Below are 23049 nucleotides of genomic sequence, written 5' to 3'. Positions count from 1 at the left end.
GTTCCTTCTGAATGGCTTGTGCAGTCCAGTCTCTAATGTGAAGGTCACTTGGTTTTGGCTTTATTTTTTCTTGGTTTAATTTCCAGATTTGAATGTAAAGCTGTTACTTTTTATTTGACCTCTTAGACATCATACCCCACTTTAAGCAATATTGTCTTTAGAAAAATACATGCATTATTGGGAAAATTCTGCCAGCAGTCTGAAACTTGGGAGAACCATATGGCTGAAGTGTTTCCAACAGGAATATCAGAAGTTATAGTGATTCTGTAGACAGCACAATTTAGTTTATGTTGAATCTGTGAATGGCAAGAGCAAGATTCTGTGATATTGTTGAGCCGAAGGATGTGTCTACTCTGATTATTTTTTGTAGCAATCAACCACCTCTTTTGACATTCAAGAACTGATCTGAGATTGCTCATGGGGCCTTTTTGACATCTTTCCATGGCTGTGAAGTGATGACTGACAGAGATTAGATTGAGGAGAGCAAATTGCAGCAAAAAGTGAAAGACAAAGACATGTAATGCAAGCAAATACCAGTTTACCAATGCAAAACAAAAAAAAAAAGTAAAAAGCTGCAGTGCAACTTACTTTACTGAAATAAAAGTAATGCAGGCTGAGCAAAACTTGTCTTGCAGTAGCTTTCTCTTGTTGGAACAGCGCAGTATGTGCTGCAGTTACTGACATAGGAAGAATATGAAAAAGCCACTGGCTCCACCTAATTTTCATTCTGATGAATGCAGCCTGTTAACTTTATTGGGAAGCTCATAGTTTTGTCTTTATGGGCTTGATTGCCGTATTTTGTGTTGACAGCGGTAGTTTCTGTCCAGACTTTGGTATCTTCTATGTGAAAATCTCCTTGTCATTAGGAACTGGTTTTTTTGTTGCTAATGATACTTCATGGTGTTACGGTTAATCCTGATTGCACCAAGCAGGTGGACCTGTACACTTCTAATTCAAAAGTGGAAGATTTTTGTGCATGTTTTACAAGTCTTTCATCAGAAGTCCAGGTGATGAAAATTTTCAGGTGAATTTGCAACTTGTTAGACACAGCAGATCAGATTTAATTCTTCAGAGGTCACATCAACCTTCTAGATTAAAAATTTAACCACAATTTGAGCATTGTTTTGATGAAAACGTTATTTCATTAATGGATTAATTATTTTGTTTATAAAAAGTTAGAAGTCTATTTCCCTGTAGTGTCAGTGTCTCAAGTAATCAGCTGTCGCACCATTCATTTAAGACATAGTAGTATGATTCTCTGAAAACAGATGCACAATGAAAAAACTAAAACTGGTTATTTTTTCCATTTTTAAAGCACTGCAGGCATTTTAATTTTCCAGCTCTATTCAAAAATCTGTGTGTGTGCCTCATCTGATCCTAACTGAAGCATTGCTGTTCCCATACATACAAAAAATTTAACCTGTTTTCTGAAGCACGCGATCTTCTTACTGCAGTAGTTCATTTATACAGTCACATAAATGGGATGCCAATGAGTCACAGTACTGGTATTTTCATAGGCCCTTTGAGAGGGACAAACTTCTGTTCCAGTGTTAGCAATTTGAGGTGGCCTGACACAGCAAATACCAACATCAACTCGAGCTGTTTACTTAATTACGAGATCTTTTTCCTCAGCTTTGACAGTTGAAGTGTGATGTGAATGGCTGTTTTGCAAACTGTGGGTGTTTATTAAATGCATGCTCTGAAGTGGTTTGTTTTAACATTAATAAAAGCAGACCTAATTTAAAAATCACTAAAATCATGGCTTGAGAGAAACCTGTTATAAGGAATTAAAAATTAGAAACTGCTTTTAGTTGAAACTGTGTTCAGTTTTTGAGGGCAGCTTGCAATGATTTAAAGCAGTTTCAGTAACCTGATCATTATGTGTTGACACGGCACTGTGACATTATGTTCAAATTATCACCCTATCATTAAATGTGTTGTTCCAGTGAGACAAACACAAAGATGGAAAGGCCTAACAGCGGTCTTCTGAATAAGTTTTAAAAGTTTTATTAAAATATTACTGTTACCTTTCATAGCAGTATTTGGGGACCTCAAAGACATGAGATCAGTGAAATACTAGAAAAAGATTCTCATGTCCTGAAGTTACACATGAAAAAACCACAAACATACTGTTGGTGACAAAACCAGGATGTATTATCACAATATTTTGTGTCTGATGTCGATTTCAAACCAGTAACAGTGAAGGACAAAAGAAGCAACCTTCTAAGTAAGTGTATCAATAAAAGCTCTATATCACTCACAAATTATAAAATAACAGAGCAAATTAGGACAGCAAATGTTCATTAACACTTTAGAAGTAGTTTTACATAAATTGTGTAAGATATTTTCAATAATTATTTAGGAATTGTGTCTAAACACTGCAGTCAGATTTGGGACTTGTTCTGTGAACTGCTTAGTACATATAGCATGAGAAATGGCCCTACTTTGATTTATCCTTTTTAGGTAAATCAGCCTTGAAGCAGTAATGCTGTAGTTTTGTTGCTTAAAGATACAAAACAGCGTTTGCAGGGAAAAGTGGCTTTTTTTGTAGCTGGTCCGTACGGGGGGGGAAAGTCCCGAGTGCAGCCCGGGCCACACAAAGGATCCGCCCGCCCCGCCATGGCCCGGGCCTGTGAGGGCGGGTGTCTCCCGCGCCTCTATTGGCGGAGCGGGTTAACAGGCACGGGAGTGGACCAATGGCAGCCGGGATTTCAAATGGCTGACAGCGGACGCTGCGGACGCCATTGGCGCGGCGCGCGCGGGGTCCCGCCCGCGGGGAGCGGAGGGGCCCAGCGCAGGCGTTTAAAGATGGCGGCGGCGCGGAGTGCGGGACGGCGATCGTGAGGCGGCCGGACTCGCCCTCACTCGCAGCCCCGGCACAGGAGCGGCGGGGCCGCCGGGTATGGCCCAGGTGGGTGCGGGTCCCGCGGGGCGACGGGCAGGGCGGGCCTGCGCGAGCACCAACCCTCCGCCCGACAGGCCGCGGCGCCAGCGGGCCCGCCGCGCTCCTGCCGCCTGCCCGGTGCGGCCCCCGGGCGCGGAGCCCAGAGGAGCCTCTCCCCGAGCACCGACATCCCATCGCTGGAACTGGAAGGTGCTGCCCTGCCCGGAGGGTATTGCCGTGCGGCGCTTCCCCTGCGCCCGGCCTGAGCGGCCTCTGCTCAGAGCTGGTGTTGTGTTTTATTTTGTTTAGGGCTTTTCTTTGGTTGTTTTGGTTTTGTGTTTTGGGTTGGGTTTTTTTTTTTTTTCGTTTCCCGCCCACCCCTAGCCACCTCCCTACTCACCTCGCCGTGGGATTGTGTTCAGGATGGTGGAAAGGAAGGAAACGCCATGTCTGTACCCTCGGCACCTCCTCGGCCGGGGGTGATGGGGAGTATGGGCTCCGGCTGTTCCTACACCGTGCCTCAGGTCCGTGTGTGTCTGTGGCAAAGGGAGGCACGGCCAGGGTTCTGTTCCCCCTTTGTACAGGAGACAGGAGCGTGTCTCGGCTCCTGGGCAAAGTTAGGAAGAGAAGGCACCAACGTGTGTGCGGGCGCACAGGGACTTTTTAGTTTTGGTACATTGAAGGTAATGGGGTGTCTCTGTAACTCTCAGGATTCTTTTTCATGTGTTCTTTCTTTTAATTGCAAAATATCTCGTTCAGCCTCTGAAACGTTAATTCTCCCAGCTTTCTTCAGCTTTTTTTGGTTGGAAGCAGTTCGTTCTTTTGTAACTCCTTTCCTTAGGCTTCGGGTTTGTCTGCAGAGTTTGTTTGCCTGCTGAGACCTGAATAATCCAGGCGTTGCTCGACCATAAACTGGAATTGGGTGAACACATTCAGTTTCTTTATTCCGTTAGGTTGCGAGTTAGAGGTCTTGGAATCAGATCTTTTATTTTTGTGATTTGAGAAATTTTTCTGTCTGTTTAGGTAATTAAACTTAGGGGGTCCTATTTTTGATTCTGGATGAGGAGTTGGATTGCTAGGGTTTTTGGGCAGCTCCTTTTGATCATTAGGGTTGTTTTGCTTGTTTAGAGAAAGAGAAGGGAATTTGGTTCCTTATGTGTGCTGTTCTTCTTTACAAGTAAGAAGCTTATATATAATGTGAAAAGAAAAATATATTTTCTCTTTTCTAGGCTCTGATTTTCACCTTTTTTTGTAAATCATTTTCTTGTCTTACATAATTAATCAAACCATCTAAACCCTGCCAGAAAACTGGTCAACCTCTAAAAGCAACCATTGTTTTGCCATTTCTGAGTGTGCCTTTCCAAAATTATCTAGTCTGTTCATTCTGAAATGGGATGAAGCTTTATGAACTAGAGAAGTTCTTGAGCCTTGTCTGTATTTGCCACTGATACTGTTATTGTTGGGCCCTGGCTGCATTTTCTTAAACTTCCTTGACGACTGACTTACACAAAGTGGTTGTTTCGTTCAGAATGTTTCTACTCTACAGCTGATAATGAGAAGAGATGAGTTCTTACATGTAGTAGTTCTCTTAAAAAGTATTTTGTTTTGGTGCTTCCTGTTCTGGTTTAAAGAAAATAAATTCAGTTTCTTCAGGTTTTGTTTTGGGTGGGGTTTTTTTTGTTTTTTGGTTTTTTTAGTAGTGGTGATAAATAGGATTAACTTATTTCTAGAGCTGTATGTATTGAAAAGACACACTAGGTATAATAAAAAGAAGGTAGATGATTGTGAGTGGGGAATTACTTCGAAAGGGGTTAATGGATCAGCACCAGAGTTGCCATTTGGGGCTGGAGGATGAGGAGGAGGACTTTGTATTTGGTTAGGAAATAAGGAGAGTTTGCTCTGAGCCACTCTTCCTTTTGGGGTCCACTGAATGTGAAGTAAGCAGTCTCTGACACAGTTTCTTTTCAAAAGTGACTCTTTGAAGAGAGAATTTGTGGTATGCTGTTCCTTGCTGCAGTTACAAGTATCTTTAAAGAAAATATGTTCTTTATTAAACTCATTACTAGACTGCTGACCTGCTGTAACTGAAGGGAATTTTTCTTTGAGTTTGGGCGATGCTGGTTACAAATTTTAAGATTCTGGTTGTTTCCTGCCTTGAAAAAAGATACCCCTTTCTCTGTGTATTTCTCTCCCATCCCTTTTCTGTCTGATTGTGGGAATGGGCAGTAGTACTTATTAAACAAAGTAGTTTTGTTTTTTTCCTTTCTGTCTTTAAAAGACATCTGTAAGACAACTAGGCTAAGATTACTCTGCTTTTGTTGGGACTTGTGCAGTTTGCTACATTACATTTATATGTCTCCCCCTGTATCTGTATTGTTGAGTTTACTTTGTGACATGAAACTTTTAAAAATGATCAGCTAAAATAAGAACAAGCAGTTAAAAATGTGGAAATTCCATGTGTTGGTGATCTGCAGAAAATGAGCTGTGCACTCATGTTTTCAGTGTTTTTTACTGCTTGGTGCAGCTGCCAATGGTGTTGTGTCTCCTTGGAACAAATCTGTATGGAAACTGTTGATGGAACTTGGTGGAGCCTTAGAGAATGAAACTGTTATTTCAGGACAATATAATTAAGAATGGCAATAGGCAAACTGACTCACGTTCAGATTTAACTTGGTCCGCTGAGCCTGTTTGTGTGTGACAGTTATGTTGCCTTATCTTAAGCCCATTTGTTCCCTTGTCTAAGGCTGTTTGTAACCTACAAGCTCATCTAACTCATCCTTTTGCCTTTCTTCCCTTCTGTCTTTCCAAATACCTGATAGTTCAGTGGTTTTGTTGTTTTGGGTTTTTTTTCCCAGACCCTGATATAAAGGGCATATTGTAATGTCAGCTGGCAGGGAAGTAGATGGGAATTGGACCTGTGTTCCTCTGCTTCTGCCTTGCTTTTTGTAGCTTATAGGCAGGTATTGTAGCCCATTGTAACTGTGGAGCTGCTGTTACCTATGATCAAAAGAGAAAAAACCCCTTGCAACAGTGTTGGAATAGTAACAAGCAGACCTTTCTTTGGACGCTTCCAGGTGTCCCAGTGGTGATGGGCACACCCAGCACTGGATTTCTACAATTATAAGGTTAATTAATTAGGCTATCTAACAGGTACATCAGCAGGAGATTCAGTTGCCCCAGTAACCCACCCCTCGGTCAGCCCCTTGGAGTTGGTCCAACAGTTCTCTGTCCCACTTCTTATTATGTCTTATTGTAGGTCCCCTACTTAGAATAAGACTAAACAATATTTCAGGAATGTGTTTAGAAGGTCAGCTTATTGTTATAAAATCTAAGAGAAAGGGTAAGAAAAGTACTAGAGTTAGTTAAGGAGCTATATAATAGTAGTCTACAGAGCTACAAATAAATGTATAAAAAAGCAAAAATCTTTTTGGCATCACTACCAGACTGTTATCTTACCCTAGGGATGTGGCAGGTTCATGGCTAGAAATGGGAAAAGCTCATTTGAACCCATCTTGGTCTATTACTTTTCCTGAGCACAGTGTGTGTACTGAGGAGCAGACAATCCCTGGCAGTGATTTGCTATTCATCGTTCAGCTATGCATCGTTTCACAGCCAGCAAGAAAGGGAAGACAACAAGAATTTGTTACCAGTGCTTGAATAGAATAACAAGACATCTTTCCTGCAAATAGCAGAGGTGTTGTTTCAGTGAGCCACCAAAGATGGGCAGGTAAAGGTTAAGTTCTTACGTTTTGACATTGGTGTTGTTAAAATACACTTGAGCATAGGAGCAGGACATGTATCAGGGATCTGGAAGCGGCATTCATGATCATGTGTTATGCCGTGTCAAAAATAAGTCTTTCTAGTTGGACCAGGTAGCTCCTCGAACACAAAGGAAGGCTTTGCTTGTTCAAATTCTAGAATGCTGATTTCAGTATTTCATTTCTGTGTGAACTACTTCTGCTTGCTCTTTTCAAGAGTCTTTAGAAGGCTTTTTAAGGTGGAAAAATGAGATGACTTGGGTGTTTCGTTTCCAGGAGTTGCTGAACTCATGCTGTGACTTTTGATTCTTTTGTTCAGAATTAAGACTTTAATGATTTACTGCGAAGAATTTAATAATTTGTCATTCACTTTTTTTTGCTTTTTTAATCTGGAGATGAGGAAGTTAATTATTAGACAAATATATTTCTAGGGGCATTCTCTACAACATTGTATGTTTCAGAACCTGTTGAAAGATGAAGGAATTGTTCATTGCTAAGGTTGTTGTATGGTCATCTTGTAGGATTGAATGGATTTAAAGATAGAGAATTGCTTGTTTTATTGGCGAATGAGCCATTTTTCAATCTGAAAATGTGTTGGTATCAGAGAAGATGGGATTATTTTAAGAGTTCTTATCGGTCTTTTTCCTTAGTAATTTTATAATGCATGTCAAATTCGGCATGTTGGATGTGTCACAGTTTTGAGTATGATCAAAAAACCCCACACACATCAAAAAACCACCACAAAATATGAGAACTCCTCTGCTGCCCCAGCAAAATTTGCTTTGTTGCCAAATTAGAGATTGCACTGTTATGTATTACGCTTTCTTCCAGCTTCCAGGTAGGTAACTTCTGTATGTTGCTGAATTTTAATTGATCCTGTTATACCTTCTGATTCCCCGCTTCGTGCCTTGCCCCAGCTGGTGTTTGGATGTTGCTGTTGGTTTGTTCTGCCAGGGCTGGTATAGAGGTGCATGAGAGAATTACACTTGGTTTCTCTAAGTCCCTCATGACAACGCAGATCTTCTGCCCTGTTGCCTGCAGTGTTACACAGCAACGGGAAAGATCTTGGAGCTTGTCTTTCCAGAATACTTGTGTAGACATTCTCTGCCAGCTGGGAATGCTTTGAACAGAGCAGACTCAGCCAGCTGACTGGCTGGGGCAGAGTGACAGTGCTTTGTTTCTAGCTTGTAGGATGATTTAAGCCTAGTTCAGTCTGGCATGGAGGGACTTGGAGAAACCAAAATAAGCAGGTAAGAAATGATCCTTCCTTTCCCTAGGTGCTTATGGTCCAGCACAGATGACAAAAGTACAATTGAAGATGCCATCATAGACATGGTAGAAAGAACCACCTAATGTGAAAAATAAACCCTAAACAAACACACCCTATCCCCTGTAAAATTTCCTAGAGGAATTGAATACTTTTTCCGAGTTAAATTCCCTAAAACAGTGGCTTCTAAATACCTTCCAAAATTAATTTGAGCTGTAATGCTATGTATCTGGACCTGAATTCTTGGGACATAAAGAGTAAATAGTTCCATAATAGTGCAAAATACAAGATCAAATGTCTAATATCTGGTTATCTAGAGAGTAATTTTCTGTGAGATTTTAGTAAATTGTGAGATTTCAAAAACAGCTGATAACTTAAGTTAAACTTTGAAAAGCCATGACCATAGTCTTTAAAATCTTGTTGGTTTTGCAGATTGTCTTAAACTGTAAACTAATTAGCCTTTCTGCTGTGTGGGTAAGTATGGCTTGAATACCAGGTTGTTTCAAATTATGGGAAAAATTCCCCAAAATGCACAGTTTTTAGTCTGTCATGGTTAATGCCCTGCCTGCTAACCAAGCAGAGATAGTCAACTAATTATAAAGGCAACTGTTTTAGCAAATTCTTGTGCTGGTGTACAGCTCAAGCAGTTAAACCACTCTAGTTTCAGCCTCATCCAAGATGGTATCTGGGTACCCTGCTTTTCTCACTGTGTCACTCTTCTACTTGAAATTTATGCTGGAAGGAGTGACATGTTTTCTTTCTGCCTGGGATACTATTTCCATTTTTTTCCTGTGACAAAATTCTTTTTTTGTTTGTTTCCTCTTGTAGGTTGAAAGAAGAAAAGGAGACCAGCTTGTCCAGTGAAGATGCACTCTTAGTCTTCAGCTATTTAAGCTGAATGCATTGTGATTTCCAATAATTGAGACAGTGATTCTGAAAGCTGTCTACATTAATGAAAAGAACAATGTAGTCAGCTTAACTGAATCATCAGTGTTGCATATTGAATAGAACATGATAAACCAATCCTGATGGACTTATGCATGTTAGGAATACAGAGATAAACATTTATTAAAGCATTGTTTTTTTTAAAACAGTAGTTTTAAAAATGGAGAACTATGAAAATGTACCACCCCTCCCTAAAGAACCTGCAAGAGAAATGAATGTGGAGAATCACACTTGTCCCCCACCTCTGCCGCCCAACGAACAGCCTCCACCACCTCCCCTGCAAACGTCCAGTGACGCAGAGGTAATGGACGTTGGCTCTGGTGGTGATGGACAGTCAGATACCCCTGCTGGGGACACGCACAGTCTCTGCAGAACACAGCTGCTCACAAAGGGATCTGCCTGCTACAAAAGTCGTCTTATCATAGACCCCAAGAGTAGTGACCAAAGCCCGAGAACTGCTCGTCATGCACCGTCAGTTCGAAAGTTCACCCCAGATCTTAAGTTACTGAAGGATGTGAAGATTAGTGTTAGCTTTACAGAAAGCTGCAAAAGCAAAGATAGGAAAGTTCTGTACACTGGAATTGAGCAGGATTATAAGGCAGATACAGAGTTTGGTATTAATAATGTCAATGGGGATTTGCATGTTTGTCCTTTCGGTGGTAGTAATGGTAAAGCTGTAGGGCTAGGGGGTGAAAGTGATGACAAGAAGGATGATGAAAATGATATTGATCAGGAAAAGAGAGTGGAATTTGCAGTTCTGGATGAGCTAGAAGACTTTACCGACAATTTGATGGAAATAGATGAAGAAGGAGGAGGGTTCACATCTAAAGCAATCGTTCAAAGAGATAAAGTGGATGAAGAAACCTTGAATTTCTCATATGAGGTAAGTAAATCCACAGGTCTTTGCTGGGTAAGAGGTTTCCAAGTGGCTAGAAAAAAATATACAAAGAAACAATCTCTTCTCAAAGTGTGCAGTACATGAGTCAAAACGGCAGAATTTTCAGAGACAGAGCTTTGGCTGAGAACTTCTGTAAACTATTCTAGTCAAACTTCTGAGTTGTGTGGCAGCTTGTATAGTTTTCTGTAAAAACAGTATTTAAAAGTCTTCTCACACAATTACAGTTCACTTTATCATGTAGATTCTAGTTCTCACAAACTTATTTTCTTATTTTTCAGTCTTTTTACTGGAATCATTGGAAATTTCTAGTTTCTCTCTGTATGGAAGTGCATATCAAAAATGTCTGCTTTCTCTTTGCAAGGGAAAAGGGAGGTTGGTAGACCCAGAAGGATAGTGTCTGATGAAGTCTCTTTCAGGATGACTTTGATAATGATGTGGATGCTCTGCTGGAAGAGGGTCTTCGAGCACCCAAAACAAGGAGACTAGATAATGAGAAATACGGTGGTGAAAGTGATCACCAGTCTGATGGAGAGACAAGTGTTCAGCCAATGATGACCAAAATTAAAACTGTACTGAAGAGTAAGTTAACGTGCATTTAATAACTGTAGATCCTGTGTGTGGCTTGTGTCTGTAGGATGAAAGTATATCAACAAGCAAAGTGTGGGATAGCAATTTGTGTGAAATTGTGAATGTGTTGGAGAATTTTATTGTTGGGAGGCTTCTTACTGTGGAATATGATTTTTCACATTCTTAAACAGTGAAGTTGATTTTTGCTTTTGATCTGTTGTATGTAATAAGAATATATTTTAGTGCATTTTTGTGATTGTGAAAAATAATGAAGAGTGTTACCTCAGTGGTGGGGAGGTGAACAAGGGTGATCTGGGGTTTTTGTCTCTGGTCCTTCTGGTCTTTTTCCTGCTTCAATTACATAACTTCTGCTATTGAAATTGCTGCATGTGAGGTCTCTCTATGCATGCAATCTAGATTAAAAATAATAACTAGAAAAGTCAGTGGCTGACGTTTCTCCAATTTCATTGTATTAATGTCAGAAACTACTAATAAAGAGCTGAGAACACAAACCCATCCAGAAGAATGTAACTGAAAATCCTCTGAATTAGAATTAAAATTTAAACACATACTTGTGGAGTATTTTACAGCTTCACTATATTCTAAAATAAAAAAACAAATAACTTTTTGCTCCAAAATTGTATAGTAACAGAGATTGCTGAAAGCTTCCTGGCAAAGATGAATGGTCTCTGATTTGTAATTTAGAGAGACATGAGTCCTTGGCTTAGAGATAAGCTATTTTCTGGCTGTTTGGGTCTGTGAATCTGGTGGTTTCTCGATGCAAATTTATTCCTGAGTGTCAAGTGAAAAATTTTTAATGGAAAATGAAGTTGTTTCTGAAGCGAGTATGACTTTTCCAGTAGATACTGGTGCTTGTGATAAGTAGAAAAAGACTAAAGAAAAGAGAATTCAATGAAGAAACAAACAAATCAGTCTATATAAAAACTACTGCTACTGTTGCCTTTAGTTGCGAACGTCATGGAATCTGTGATTTTGCAGGATTTAGTCTGGGTTAGAAGCATATACCTTGTTATTAAAACAACATCTCTCTACAAAACATTTTTAATCTTGTTTCAGTGCCATTTTATTCTTTGGGACAGAAAAAAAAAATAAATAAAAACCTGGCTTTTATTTCTATTCTTCTGAGCAGTCTATCCAAGTTTAAAGCCATTATTTGCTTTAAAGGTCGTGGCCGCCCTCCTACAGAACCTTTGCCAGATGGATGGATCATGACATTCCATAACTCGGGCATTCCTGTATATCTGCACAGAGAATCTAGAGTTGTTACCTGGTCTAGACCTTATTTTTTGGGAACAGGAAGCATAAGGGTGAGAGCTGTCAATTACTTAAATACTTACTAAAATTAAAAAAATTAGGTATGTTCATGCAAGCAGTTGGATATTTTTCTACTTTGGCAGGCTTGTTTCCAGTATTAGAATTAAGATCCTTGAAAAGTAAACTCTTTTGTTCCTGAAAATCTGATATGATTTTCTTAGGTGCTTTGTTTTTCTGTTTGGGCAGTTAAAGTGAATGAGATGATCTTGTTTGGTGCCTTCACTTTTCTAGTATGGCTGCAAAAATCAAGGGTTTATTGCACCATGAAATATATATAGGGATCATTTCTTTGTAAATATAAACTAATCTGAGCTGTGGCTTGTGGTCCACATTTGCAGAAGTAAGGATATGACATTCATGAACCCAAGGAATCTGCAGAAACTGGATTTAATGCCATGGGCTTATGCCCCAGGAAAGCTCAATGGATTTTATGAAAGCATGTAGTATTTGCATATAGCTGAACAGACTGTAGTCTGGATCTAAACGAGTGGGTTTGTATCAGTGTTACACAGTGTGAAGATCCCACAGGAGTGGCTCTGCTCAGCTCTTGAGTAGAATGACTTTGTTGACTGAAGAGGAGCTTGAGCCTAGACTGAATAAAAGTAGCTTCCATCTTGGTTGCATCTTTTGGGTTGGAGTTTTGCTTTTGGTGACCTTGAGATACTGAAACCTTCTGTATTATTTTATATTTGCAGAAACATGATCCTCCCCTTAGTAGCATTCCCTGCTTTCATTACAAAAAAATGAAGGAAAATGAGGAAAGGGAACAAAACAATGACATAACCCCTAATGGGGAAGTATCACCTGTAAAGCACCTAGATAAATCCTCAGAACTGGACTGCCAAACAGAAGAACCAGATTCCACTGCTGCTGATTCTGGGCCTTTAGATGACAAAGACCCCTCTGGGGGAGATGCAGCACAAGGAGCTTTGGGACAAGTTAAGGCCAAAGTTGAAGTATGTAAAGATGAATCTGTAGGTATGTATGGGAAGTGAAGTCTTTTCTTGACTTGAGCTGGGTAATGGCATTTGGGAAGTTTTATTCCAGACTTGGCTACTGAATTGTAATCTTGCCCGAAGCTCTGAGAGTCCACATGGAAAAGTTTTACTGAAAAACGTGAACATTTTGGTAGTTTAGTCCTGTAGACTTTATCTCCATTTAAGAATCAGTTATGTCAGTGCTGTTGTCAGTTGTTTGTGTGACTTCTGCAAATAGGCTTTTCTATGCACCCTCTGTATTGGCTGAGTTGTATCTATTTTCAGGATGATCTCTTAAGATAAATTATGTAGTTAAACTATATTTGTATTTGCACAAGTCTAGCAGACTAAGTCATGCAAATACAATTGCACTCCTACAAAGGGGTGATATGCTTCATTATTTTATTTATGCAAATCTGATAGCCTTTACACAAAAAGTTGTTGAGAGCCATCATGCCAAAATCGCCACCCAGCAGAGATGAACTTGAGAGGAAGCTCATGTGTTAATTACCACATCTGCATACCTGAGAGTCCCATCCATGTAAATTTCTGCTGCTCAGAATATTGGTATGGATCATAGGCTACATTTGTCTTTGTAGTGCTCAGACATAAAACTTGTTTTCATTACATATGTCATGTCCAGTCCAAAAACCATGCCAAAAGATGTAAAAAAATATCCCAAATCATCAATATGTAGCAGCAAAATTAAAGTCAGTAAGCACTTATTTTTTTTACATGAAGTTCACCTGTCTATCTCTCTCTTTAAATAGGATCTGTTCTGTATTACTGAAAAAGATACTGAGTGATCAAGTGTAAGCGTGACTTGCATTTGGAATCCCTTGTGGAAGGAAGCAATATCAGCAGCTTGCTTTTGTTTGTTTACATCTGTGGATGCTACTCTTTATTTTTGCTGATTATATCTGCAGAATATCCTATAAAGGAGAAGCAGCTGTACTACAAGGGGCGATCTTTTAGTACTCTGTATGTGGATTTAATGTGTTAAATTCTGCATAGAGGCTGCAGATACTCATGGAGTTCATGGAGCATCACTGTACAGTGTTTCATGGTACACTGCATAATAAGTAGGCAGCAACAGTTGGGTTTGGCTTCAGGGAACTGAGGCTGAAAGCATAATTACTGTACTCACTGTGTATCTTGCTTCAGGTAAAGGGAAGGTGGTTAGATGTTGAAGCAGAACAATTACTGTCTTTTGTTGCAAATTGTGTTGGGTATTAATGCTGGTTAGGGATTAGTAAAATTATCAAGTGGCAGAACAAAATGGTGTTTTTTTAATTTTGTTTTCTGGTTTGCACAAACATTTTGCATTTGATCCTATAGCGAGAAAACTTAAAATTATTTCTGTTAGTCCAAAACAGCATCTTAACCTTTTGCTCCTAGTCTAAGAAAATAATTATAGCACGTTTAAAACAGTGGAAATGGAGAACCTAATGCTTGTTCAGTGGTAGAGAGAGTTAACTTGATTGTGTTTCTCAGATCTGGAAGATTTTAGGCGCTATCTTGAGAAGCGTTTTGACTTCGAACAAGTGACTGTAAAGAAATTCCGGACCTGGGCCGAGCGACGCCAATTCAACCGGGAGATGAAGCGGAAGCAGGCGGAGTCCGAGCGGCCCATCCTGCCGGCCAACCAGAAACTCATCACCCTGTCTGTGCAGGATGCACCCATAAAGAAAGGTTAGCTGATCTACCTGGAGTTCAAATAGTCTTTATTGAAGACTAATTGCAGTTCTAAGCTTGACTGAAAATAAAAAAAATCCTGTAATAAGGCCACTTTATTCCTGATCCAGTATTCTGTGTTCTTTGACCCATCATATATTACATGGTAAAGAAAAAATACTGTCAAAATATACTTCCTATTATAAAGACCAATTTCTAAACAAGAATATTTTTGTTTAAGGTTACAGTCCTGGTAAGTGATGACTACCTTCAGCTCTTTTTAATGCTGAGTGTTGCCTAGTATTGATTTATTTGTAACAGAAATGATCTTTCAAAGACTGGAACTAATTAGCTTCTTCCCTTCTTTCTGTCATTTTTGCAGAGTTTGTCATTAATCCCAATGGGAAGTCTGAAGTTTGCATCTTGCATGAATATATGCAACGAGTCCTAAAGGTTCGCCCTGTTTACAATTTCTTTGAATGTGGTAAGTCTGTTTCCTTCAACAACTGTATCCTGATTTTGATGCTTAATCAAGAATCCAAAAGTATTGCATATATGGAAGATATAACTGGAATCAAGTTAATATTGGGGTTTTCTTTCCTTAAGTGGTATAATATATGTTCCATTCATTCTTGCTTTTGCTGTTTGGGGGTTTTTTTAGAGGGTATCTTATAATCATTCAGAATTACATTATTCCTGGGTATGCATTACATAATACAACTGAATTTCCAATATCAAAATGTGTAGCTCTTGTATACACACCATGATGCAAAAACTTTGGAATTAATATTTGAATTCTGGCAGATTACCAGTGATCTCTTAAAATCTGTAAGTTCTTTATTTGGAAGAATGATGTATATGGTGGTAAGTCTGTTAATGGAAAACTGTTAATAAAACAATTTTTCAGTCTTCGTGAAGAATAAACCATTTTCATTCCTCTTCAAGTTGAAATTAAGAAAACAAATCTTGATAGTGGTGATATTTCATATACATTGGGAGTTCCAAAAAGCTTTCTTTTCTTTCCTCCTCCATTTCCAGAGAACCCAAGTGAACCTTTTGGAGCCTCAGTGATTATTGATGGAGTAACTTATGGGGCAGGAACTGCCAGCAGCAAAAAACTTGCCAAGAATAAAGCTGGTAATCTTTTTTTCTTTCTCAGTGCCAACTGCTGAATTGTTGATCTCTTTGCTTCTTGTACCATTCTGGGGTTCTGAGGGCCATAGTGATACAGTACAAGGGTTTTGCTGTAAGAACTAGGGGATGATAACTCTTTATTTTTAGGTCTTAAAGGCTCTATATCACTTCTAAAATGAGACTGGAATATTTTTCCTTTTGTAGGCACTTACAAAAAGTAGTTTCTTCTTATTTTAATTAATTACGAGACTTCAATTATCAGGTTGAACAAGTAGAACTTTTTTTCCCTTGGAAAGTGTAAGTGAATACATTTCTTACCAGAAAAAAATACCTGTCAATTTCTACAGGAGATATTTTTGTTCAAAATAAACCTAATCAAAATGTTTAATCACTCTCTGCAGCTCGAGCTACACTGGAAATCCTTATTCCTGACTTTGTTAAACAGACCTCTGAGGAGAAGCCCAAAGACAGTCAAGAACTTGAGGTACTGAGCTCATGCTTCCTGGCTGGTGTCATTTGAGTTTGGTTTTTAAAACACTGCACATTTAATATCAGAAAGTTACTTAAAATTAATAAGATTGTTTTCTCAGTCAAATGGAAATATAAAATCCTTCATTTAGAGCAAGACTTATGGCTAAGAAAATACTTTTTTTTTCCTATCGGAATAGATCAGTAAATTTGCTCTGATTCAGGGAACTGCTGTCTTCATTGACACATCAGGTCACTTACTGAAGACCTGAGATGTTGCAAGGTACCAGGCTGCCTGTACTGCCCTACCTTCCAGAGTCCTCTGGCTGATACCAGTAAAGGTTCAGAGCTAGATGCTGTTTGGTTTTGTGTGTCAATCTTAGGACACCAAGTAAGAAGTAAAAGTGCTCAGGCTTCTGAGATGTTTTTATTACCACATAGTGAAATCTCATAGTTTAGGCAGTGACATTTGAGTAAATCAAAGGAAAAATTTCTTTAAGAGGAGAGTTGTGCTATATGCTCAGGTACTGGGAGAACTAAATAGCTCATTGATCAATGATACCATCAGTAAGGAGTAAAGGAAAAATCAGTGATCAGCCTGAAAGGAATGTTTTCTAAAATGAAGTTATATACAGAATGAGTTATTTGTACCCTTGCTTTAACATAGAACTGTATTGTATGCCATGCACTACTGAAATGGTCATTAAGGAAATGCAGACAATTTTTTCCATTCTTTTAAAATAAAATACCAAATGCGCCAATAGCTGTTAGGTTTTCTTTTATTAAACCACAGCATTTTGATAAAGCTTCATATTTAGTTAAATAAAATAACCTTGTCCTCAAGGGAGAAATTATGATAAAGAGTTTATAAGATTGTAGTTTTTATGTACATATTGAATAATGTAAGATTGGAGTTAAAATTTGTCTGCAAATGTATGATTAGGTGTGACAGTTTTAATAATGTTGCTTTTCATCCATTATGGATTTTAAAACACTTTTTAAAGTATTAAGCACAGAGCAACAGAATTTTTTGAGTATAGCAAAACAGAAGTTAGGGTTAAGGACATCATTAAGGTTTTCTTTGCACAAAGCACAATAACCCTTTTCAATTCCTTTGCAGTATTTTAACCATATCAGTATTGAGGACTCACGGGTATATGAACTCACCAGTAAAGCTGGACTCTTGTCTCCATATCAGATTCTCCATGAGTGCCTTAAAAGGTAAGGCTGCAGCATGAGGACCCCTGTGTGGTGTGAGGTGTTGCTGTTTGCTTGTTGCTGTTGTTTGTCAGTGACCCTGCCTGAGCTCCTGTGCTCCCTGGGCCTGGGAGAGACGTGGTGGGGACTGACCTGGTTAATGCCGAGTCCTCTCTAATTCATATTTGCTGTTCATGCCTCTTTGGAGATCAGGATGTAGTTACTGGACAAATGTATGTTGTTTCTTTCATACAGGGTTGCTTTTTCGTTTGACTCAAGTTACTGATCAAAAAAGATCTCTTTGTTAATTAATGTATTGACATTTGTTATTAATATATCTAATGTCATTGCAATGACTATCCAAGATGATAAACTGCAACCGCTTCACTTGTTTGTCATTTTGCTTAATATGTGATCTTGATTGTGTTTGTGCTTAAGAAACCACGGAATGGGTGATACATCCATAAAGTTTGAAGTGATTCCTGGGAAAAATCAGAAGAGTGAATATGTCATGACTTGTGGCAAGCACACAGTGCGAGGCTGGTGTAAGTACAATAATTGGTGTGACCTCTGAATCTCCCTTTCTCTTCCTGTTCTCCTTTGCTGTCCGTTCTGAGGGTGCTTGTTCAGCCACCAAGTTTGTTACGTGCTTATCCTGCTCTGCTCTGGTATCTCAGTTATGACTAACACAAGTGATTATTTGCGGCTGTCTCATTAGACAGTGTGCTGGTATTGACACACTTCCATGGTTATTCTTACAGGCAAAAATAAAAGAGTGGGGAAGCAATTGGCTTCTCAGAAAATCCTTCAGCTACTGCATCCACATGTGAAAAATTGGGGCTCTCTCTTGCGAATGTATGGCAGAGAGAATAGCAAGCTGGTTAAACAGGTGAGCATGCTTTTGTTTGAGTATAACCTACCCTGTGACTGGAGTTTTGCTTTTGGATTTTTCTGGATTTGTAAATTTAGTTACAACAAAACTTTAAGGTGCCTGGATTTCATTGACAGTAATAATTGTGTTAATCTTGCATCTTCCAGGTCAAAATTAAAGAACCTATTTAACTAACTCATGGAAGTAGATGTTCCTACTTAAGGAAGTCCAACTAACTACAGAAGTACTACAGAATAAACTTTGCTCCATGTACGTTAATTTTTTTTTCATAAAGTTGATCAGTTGTTGCTTATGATTCTATTGAATAGGAAACCTCTGATAGAAGTGTGATAGAACTTCAGCAGTATGCCAAAAAGAACAAGCCAAATCTGCACATCCTGAATAAGTTACAGGAGGAAATGAAAAAACTGGCACAGGAAAGAGTGAGTATACATTCTTATGTATTTACAAACAGCATGAATGTCATGGGTCACTTGTACCAATGATCAGATTTTTTTTTTTTTTTTTTTTTTTTTTTGCTTATTTTACACAGTATTTCAAGTAGAGAGAGCTCTTCAGAATTTGATTAGGGTCTACTTCTGGGGAGACTTTCATCCTCTCTTCTAAACTGGCTTATAACTTGATTGTACCTACTTCAGTACATTTATTTTTAACATTAGCCCTAGTTAGCCTCTTGCAACAATTCACACAAGTTTGGCTAAAATTGTTCAGAATTTTAACTGTTTCAGGATTCTCGTCTCTTTGTGACTGTGGTGGGGGTCGTTTTGTATTTTTTAGGAGGAAACCCGAAAGAAACCCAAGATGACAATAGTGGAATCAGCTCAACCTGGTAGTGAACCTCTCTGTACTGTTGATGTGTAAGGAGAAAATGTACAAGTGGGGAGCAATAACACAAATGGAGGAACTAGATTTTCAACAATTATTTAAAAATTGTTTGCTGCAGAATGCAAGATAACTTTTAAAATCCAAGCTGCTTCAGTTATGCATTGTTCTTTTTGCATCATCAGGGCAATATTACTTTTTCCTAGTTTCTTTTTCTTTGGTTTTTTTTTTCTTGTTTAATACCTCTGAGATATGTATGTTTAAAGAATTGATCATAAAGATCTCTACTGGGGCAAATGCACAGAGGACAGGCATGTTCACACAGGATAAAACCAATCAAGCACTTTCTCCTGGAAAGCCATCCATGTTGTTTGAAATGGATGTATTTTAAGTATGAAATTCAGAATATCTATGTACAGGTTGAAGCTGATATTATATATATACACATTCATATATATGTATATATAAAAGAAATATATGTACATCTTCTTGTATGAACATGCCTAAAACTATTTTTGTGAAAAGTTTTGTTGCATTTCAGCACATAATAATATGCACTGATAAGACACTTTGGTGACAAATACAGGAAAGTGATGAGCAATGTTTCTAATGCCATAGAATTAGGCCAGTAATGCTGTTTCTTTTTGTTTTGTTTCTTGTCTCCTGCCAGGCTTAGTTATTTGAGATTACAAGATGCAGATTTTGTTATTACTTGAAAAGAACAAGAATACCTGGTAGTGTTAAGAGTAACAGGTTGGAGATCAAAATTACCAGGGTTTATTTTAAATGAAAAGAGCCTGTGTTAGTCTATGGATCAGTTGAACAGGGAAAATATGGCCCCACATATATGATTAAAATAAAAACTGTAATTTGAAAGGCTGTTTTCAAAGCTTGGAGCCAAAATGCAGCTGATGATGGTTGATAGCCTGAAAATATTTTGCCAATGACTTTCCACTCCCTTTTCCCAGCAATAAAACAATTTCTCATTTGTTTGGTGTCAGATTGCATCTGACTTGTTAAGTCTTAATTAATTTGCACCATAAAAGCAAAGAATTTAGAAAAAAAATCAACACAACCCTTAAGTCTGACTGCAGCAATTTAGGGTTTTTTAAGAAGTTTTTGTTTTTACTTTTTTTAATTACATTTTTAGTTTTTAAAGAAAGTGTGTAACTTCTGCAAGGAAAATTAGAATGTAGATTTGGAATATGACATAGAACAATAAGTAGAATGAGACCATAACCTGTTATAAATAAGAAAATCACAAATATGCAACTAGTCTAAAATACAATCCTGGCTAACAGGCAGTACTCACTGTGTCATCTGAGGCTTTATTAAGCCAAGCACAGAAGAAATAGTGTGGCAGTCTGCTCTGTGGGTTTCATCCTTCATACAGGATTCACTGGGTGACTGCAGTTAAGTCTTCTCTTGGAACCATTTTTTGGTTTGGTCTTTAAGAAGAGTGTGAAAACCAAGCTAGTGGCAGGGCTGCAGTGATTTATCCAGGAGCTGCACTGCTCCATTTTTACACTCCTGCTCCTGTTGGGAATAAAAGGTCAGTTCTCTGTACCTGCTGCAGCTCCTGGTACTTATGTTGACAGGAATCTGGGGGCTTGAGGGTTTTTTTGGTTTTGTTTTGGTTTTATTCTGATTTTGATGTGGTTTTGTTTTTTAATTTACCATGTTACATAGAGAGTGCTGCAGTATATTGAATTTAGTGCCTACTGGATTTAAAATGTTGGCATCAGTATTGTAAGACCTTCTTTTAACATTACATGTTACTTTGGAAATACGTGGATTTTAATTTGTATTTCAAACTAACATTCTCTAATGTGTTGCATATAATGTATGAGGTTAAACAGGAGGAGTCATGGAGTCTTACCTGTTTGTGTTTAAATGATACGCTTGGAGGTCTCTGCAAATATGAATCCACCCAGTTTTTATTATTATATTTAGCTTTTTAGTTCCATGAGTTGTAATCCTGTTACAACAGGATACGGGTAGTTGGAAGACAGTATATAAACTATTATTTAAAGAAGTGGCCTGTCTTTAAAAAAAAAAAAAAAAAAAAAAAAAAGACAAAAAAAAACCCCACTGCCTCTGCTTTTTTTTGTATAGCTTTAATAAATCTCCATCTTTTGAAGGGTATATATAATATTGGTGCAGTAGTGACAAACAGTGATTGCTGTTTGTCTCTTTTTGTTGTTTTTTTATTGGGACTTTTCTGTTTGTTTTCATAAAGACAGGGCTTTTATCTATGCCTAAATGTATTACTCTTAGATAGGTTTTATTTCAGCTTGTGTTTTCAGCAGAAAAATCTGTACTTGGATGGCACTGTAAAAGACAAATCACCCTTGTAGATCTTTTTTATTTTTCTGAAATCAGAATGTCAATGCATTTGCAGGTCACCTGCAGAATATCCATAGATGCCTCACTTACCAATTTGTTTTCATTAATTTTAAGAGGATTGCTGTATTACCTCAGTCTGCCACTATCAGAATCACAAGGTGACCATTGCCCTTAATTAAAACATCCAGAGATTTCATTGTGAACCAAAGCCTAGAACGTATATTATGCATTCTAAACAAAAACAAACAAAAAAAGATGGTATTAGACCTTGCTGCAGCCTTTAACTGGAGAGATGTCCAGAAAATAGCGCAATAACTGCTGGAACAAACAACGTAACTGCTGTTTATGTCATTGTGAAGTATTCTTGTGTTTTAATGTTTACTATTGTTTGGAGTGTAACAGTCTTGCATTTGCACATAAGCACGAGCTGCTGTGATAGAGGATAGATCATTGCATTAACTTCAGCTTCTGCATGAACACTTACAGTGTGATTCAAGATGTATCCTAAACTTGTCTTGTAACTCTTGTGTGTTTTCTAGGTAATCGGCTGTAAAGGTTTAGATCTGATTGTATGAATGCATAAAACTGCTGCTTTTGTCACTGATACTTGTTATTTATCCCTTCTATATCCAGAGGAAGATGGGTATTTTTATAGGGATGGAGTGTATTTTTAAGAACTGTTCCATCCTTTGGGGATTAGACAGTTTTTGCTTTGCATATGATGTGCTTCTTGACAAAAGTGTGGTATATTGACTTCAAGGATTAAACTCGTGTGCATTCAAATCTTCATGGTACTGACGGAAAACTTACTGTGACTTCCGGTGACTAGTCAGATGCTACCTACTGAAACACCAGTCATCAGCTTTTTTTACCATATTTATTAGACAAAACTGATGAATTAGTTGGGTACTCAGAAGTTTGGAAAGACTATTATGCATAACCTTAACTGTTGTATGTAAACTTCCATTCTCCTGTGATGCTGTTAGGCTTTATACAAATATATTTGTAATGTCCAAGTATTTAAAAGCATCATGATTATCTTACTAATTCCCTAAACTGTACTTTGGTTCTGGAATGAAATTCAGGAAGTGATAGCCTCCTAACTTTCTGTGGGAAGAAACGTGAAGTGCAAGAAGCCATGCTGTTATTAACCAAATAAAATTATCTCAATGACAGTATTTCAAAGTGTATCTGCGAAAGCGGGAAAACAAAACAAAGTTCATCCCTATTGTCCCAGCAGGTAACAATGGTTGCTGTTTGAGTTGTGTTGGGTGCAGTTGCTTAGTGCCAGTGCTAAATTGGTACAACTATAAAGCCTCATTTTCACTGAGCCTCTGCTTGCTTTTTTTCTGCACAATCATGTAATCCTCTGTGTTCGGTCTTTGAGTACTACATGTGTATTTTTCAGACAATTAGTTTCGAGCAATAAAGTTTGATATTATAAAATGTGCCAGTGTGATCAGTATTATGATAGCTTAAGCATATCTAGAGAAAGGAACTCTTATTCCTCAAGTCCTGTAGGTATCTTTAAAGAGAAGTTAGATCAGTGCAGGCTCATTGGTTATGAAAATACTGAATCACTTTTTCTGTGAGGAATTGAATGTTTACATGGTTAAACACTTGGAATGAAATTAAGTTCCTTTTTAAAAATTGGGATTTGTATTTTTACTTAAACGGTGTCAAGGTTGGAAATGTTACACCTGAAGTGCTGGTTTTGGTACCTGTTGTCACTGGAAAGGTGGGGTATCAGCACAACTGTGGGCTGTAGTAGAATTTTGTTGTTGTTGTTGGACCATATTAAATGTATATTGGAAGTATGTTCAGTAAGTTGAGATTTAAGATGGTCTTGCTGTCTGTTCTGTAGCATGGATCACAGTCCATTAAA

General features: G+C 38.2%; 1 protein-coding gene across 1 annotated transcript; it reads left to right on the top strand.

Moving 5' to 3' along the window:
- Positions 1 to 2782: 2782 nt before the first annotated feature.
- Positions 2783 to 22612, top strand: DGCR8 (DGCR8 microprocessor complex subunit). Its single transcript, XM_010398202.4, has 14 exons — positions 2783 to 2911; positions 8738 to 9737; positions 10169 to 10331; positions 11505 to 11647; positions 12350 to 12632; positions 14126 to 14323; positions 14688 to 14789; positions 15344 to 15442; positions 15841 to 15923; positions 17028 to 17128; positions 17543 to 17649; positions 17866 to 17993; positions 18305 to 18418; positions 18774 to 22612. Exons 2-14 carry the CDS (start codon positions 9015 to 9017, stop codon positions 18855 to 18857), a joined length of 2328 nt encoding a protein of 775 aa, XP_010396504.1. The 5' UTR covers positions 2783 to 2911; positions 8738 to 9014; the 3' UTR covers positions 18858 to 22612.
- The last annotated feature ends 437 nt before the right edge of the window (positions 22613 to 23049 follow it).

This window comes from Corvus cornix, chromosome 15 (genome assembly GCF_000738735.6).
Source record: "Corvus cornix cornix isolate S_Up_H32 chromosome 15, ASM73873v5, whole genome shotgun sequence".
Taxonomy (NCBI): Eukaryota; Metazoa; Chordata; class Aves; order Passeriformes; family Corvidae; genus Corvus; species Corvus cornix.
Note: the sequence above shows the minus strand (reverse complement) of the source record. Positions and strands in the feature narration are given on the sequence as shown.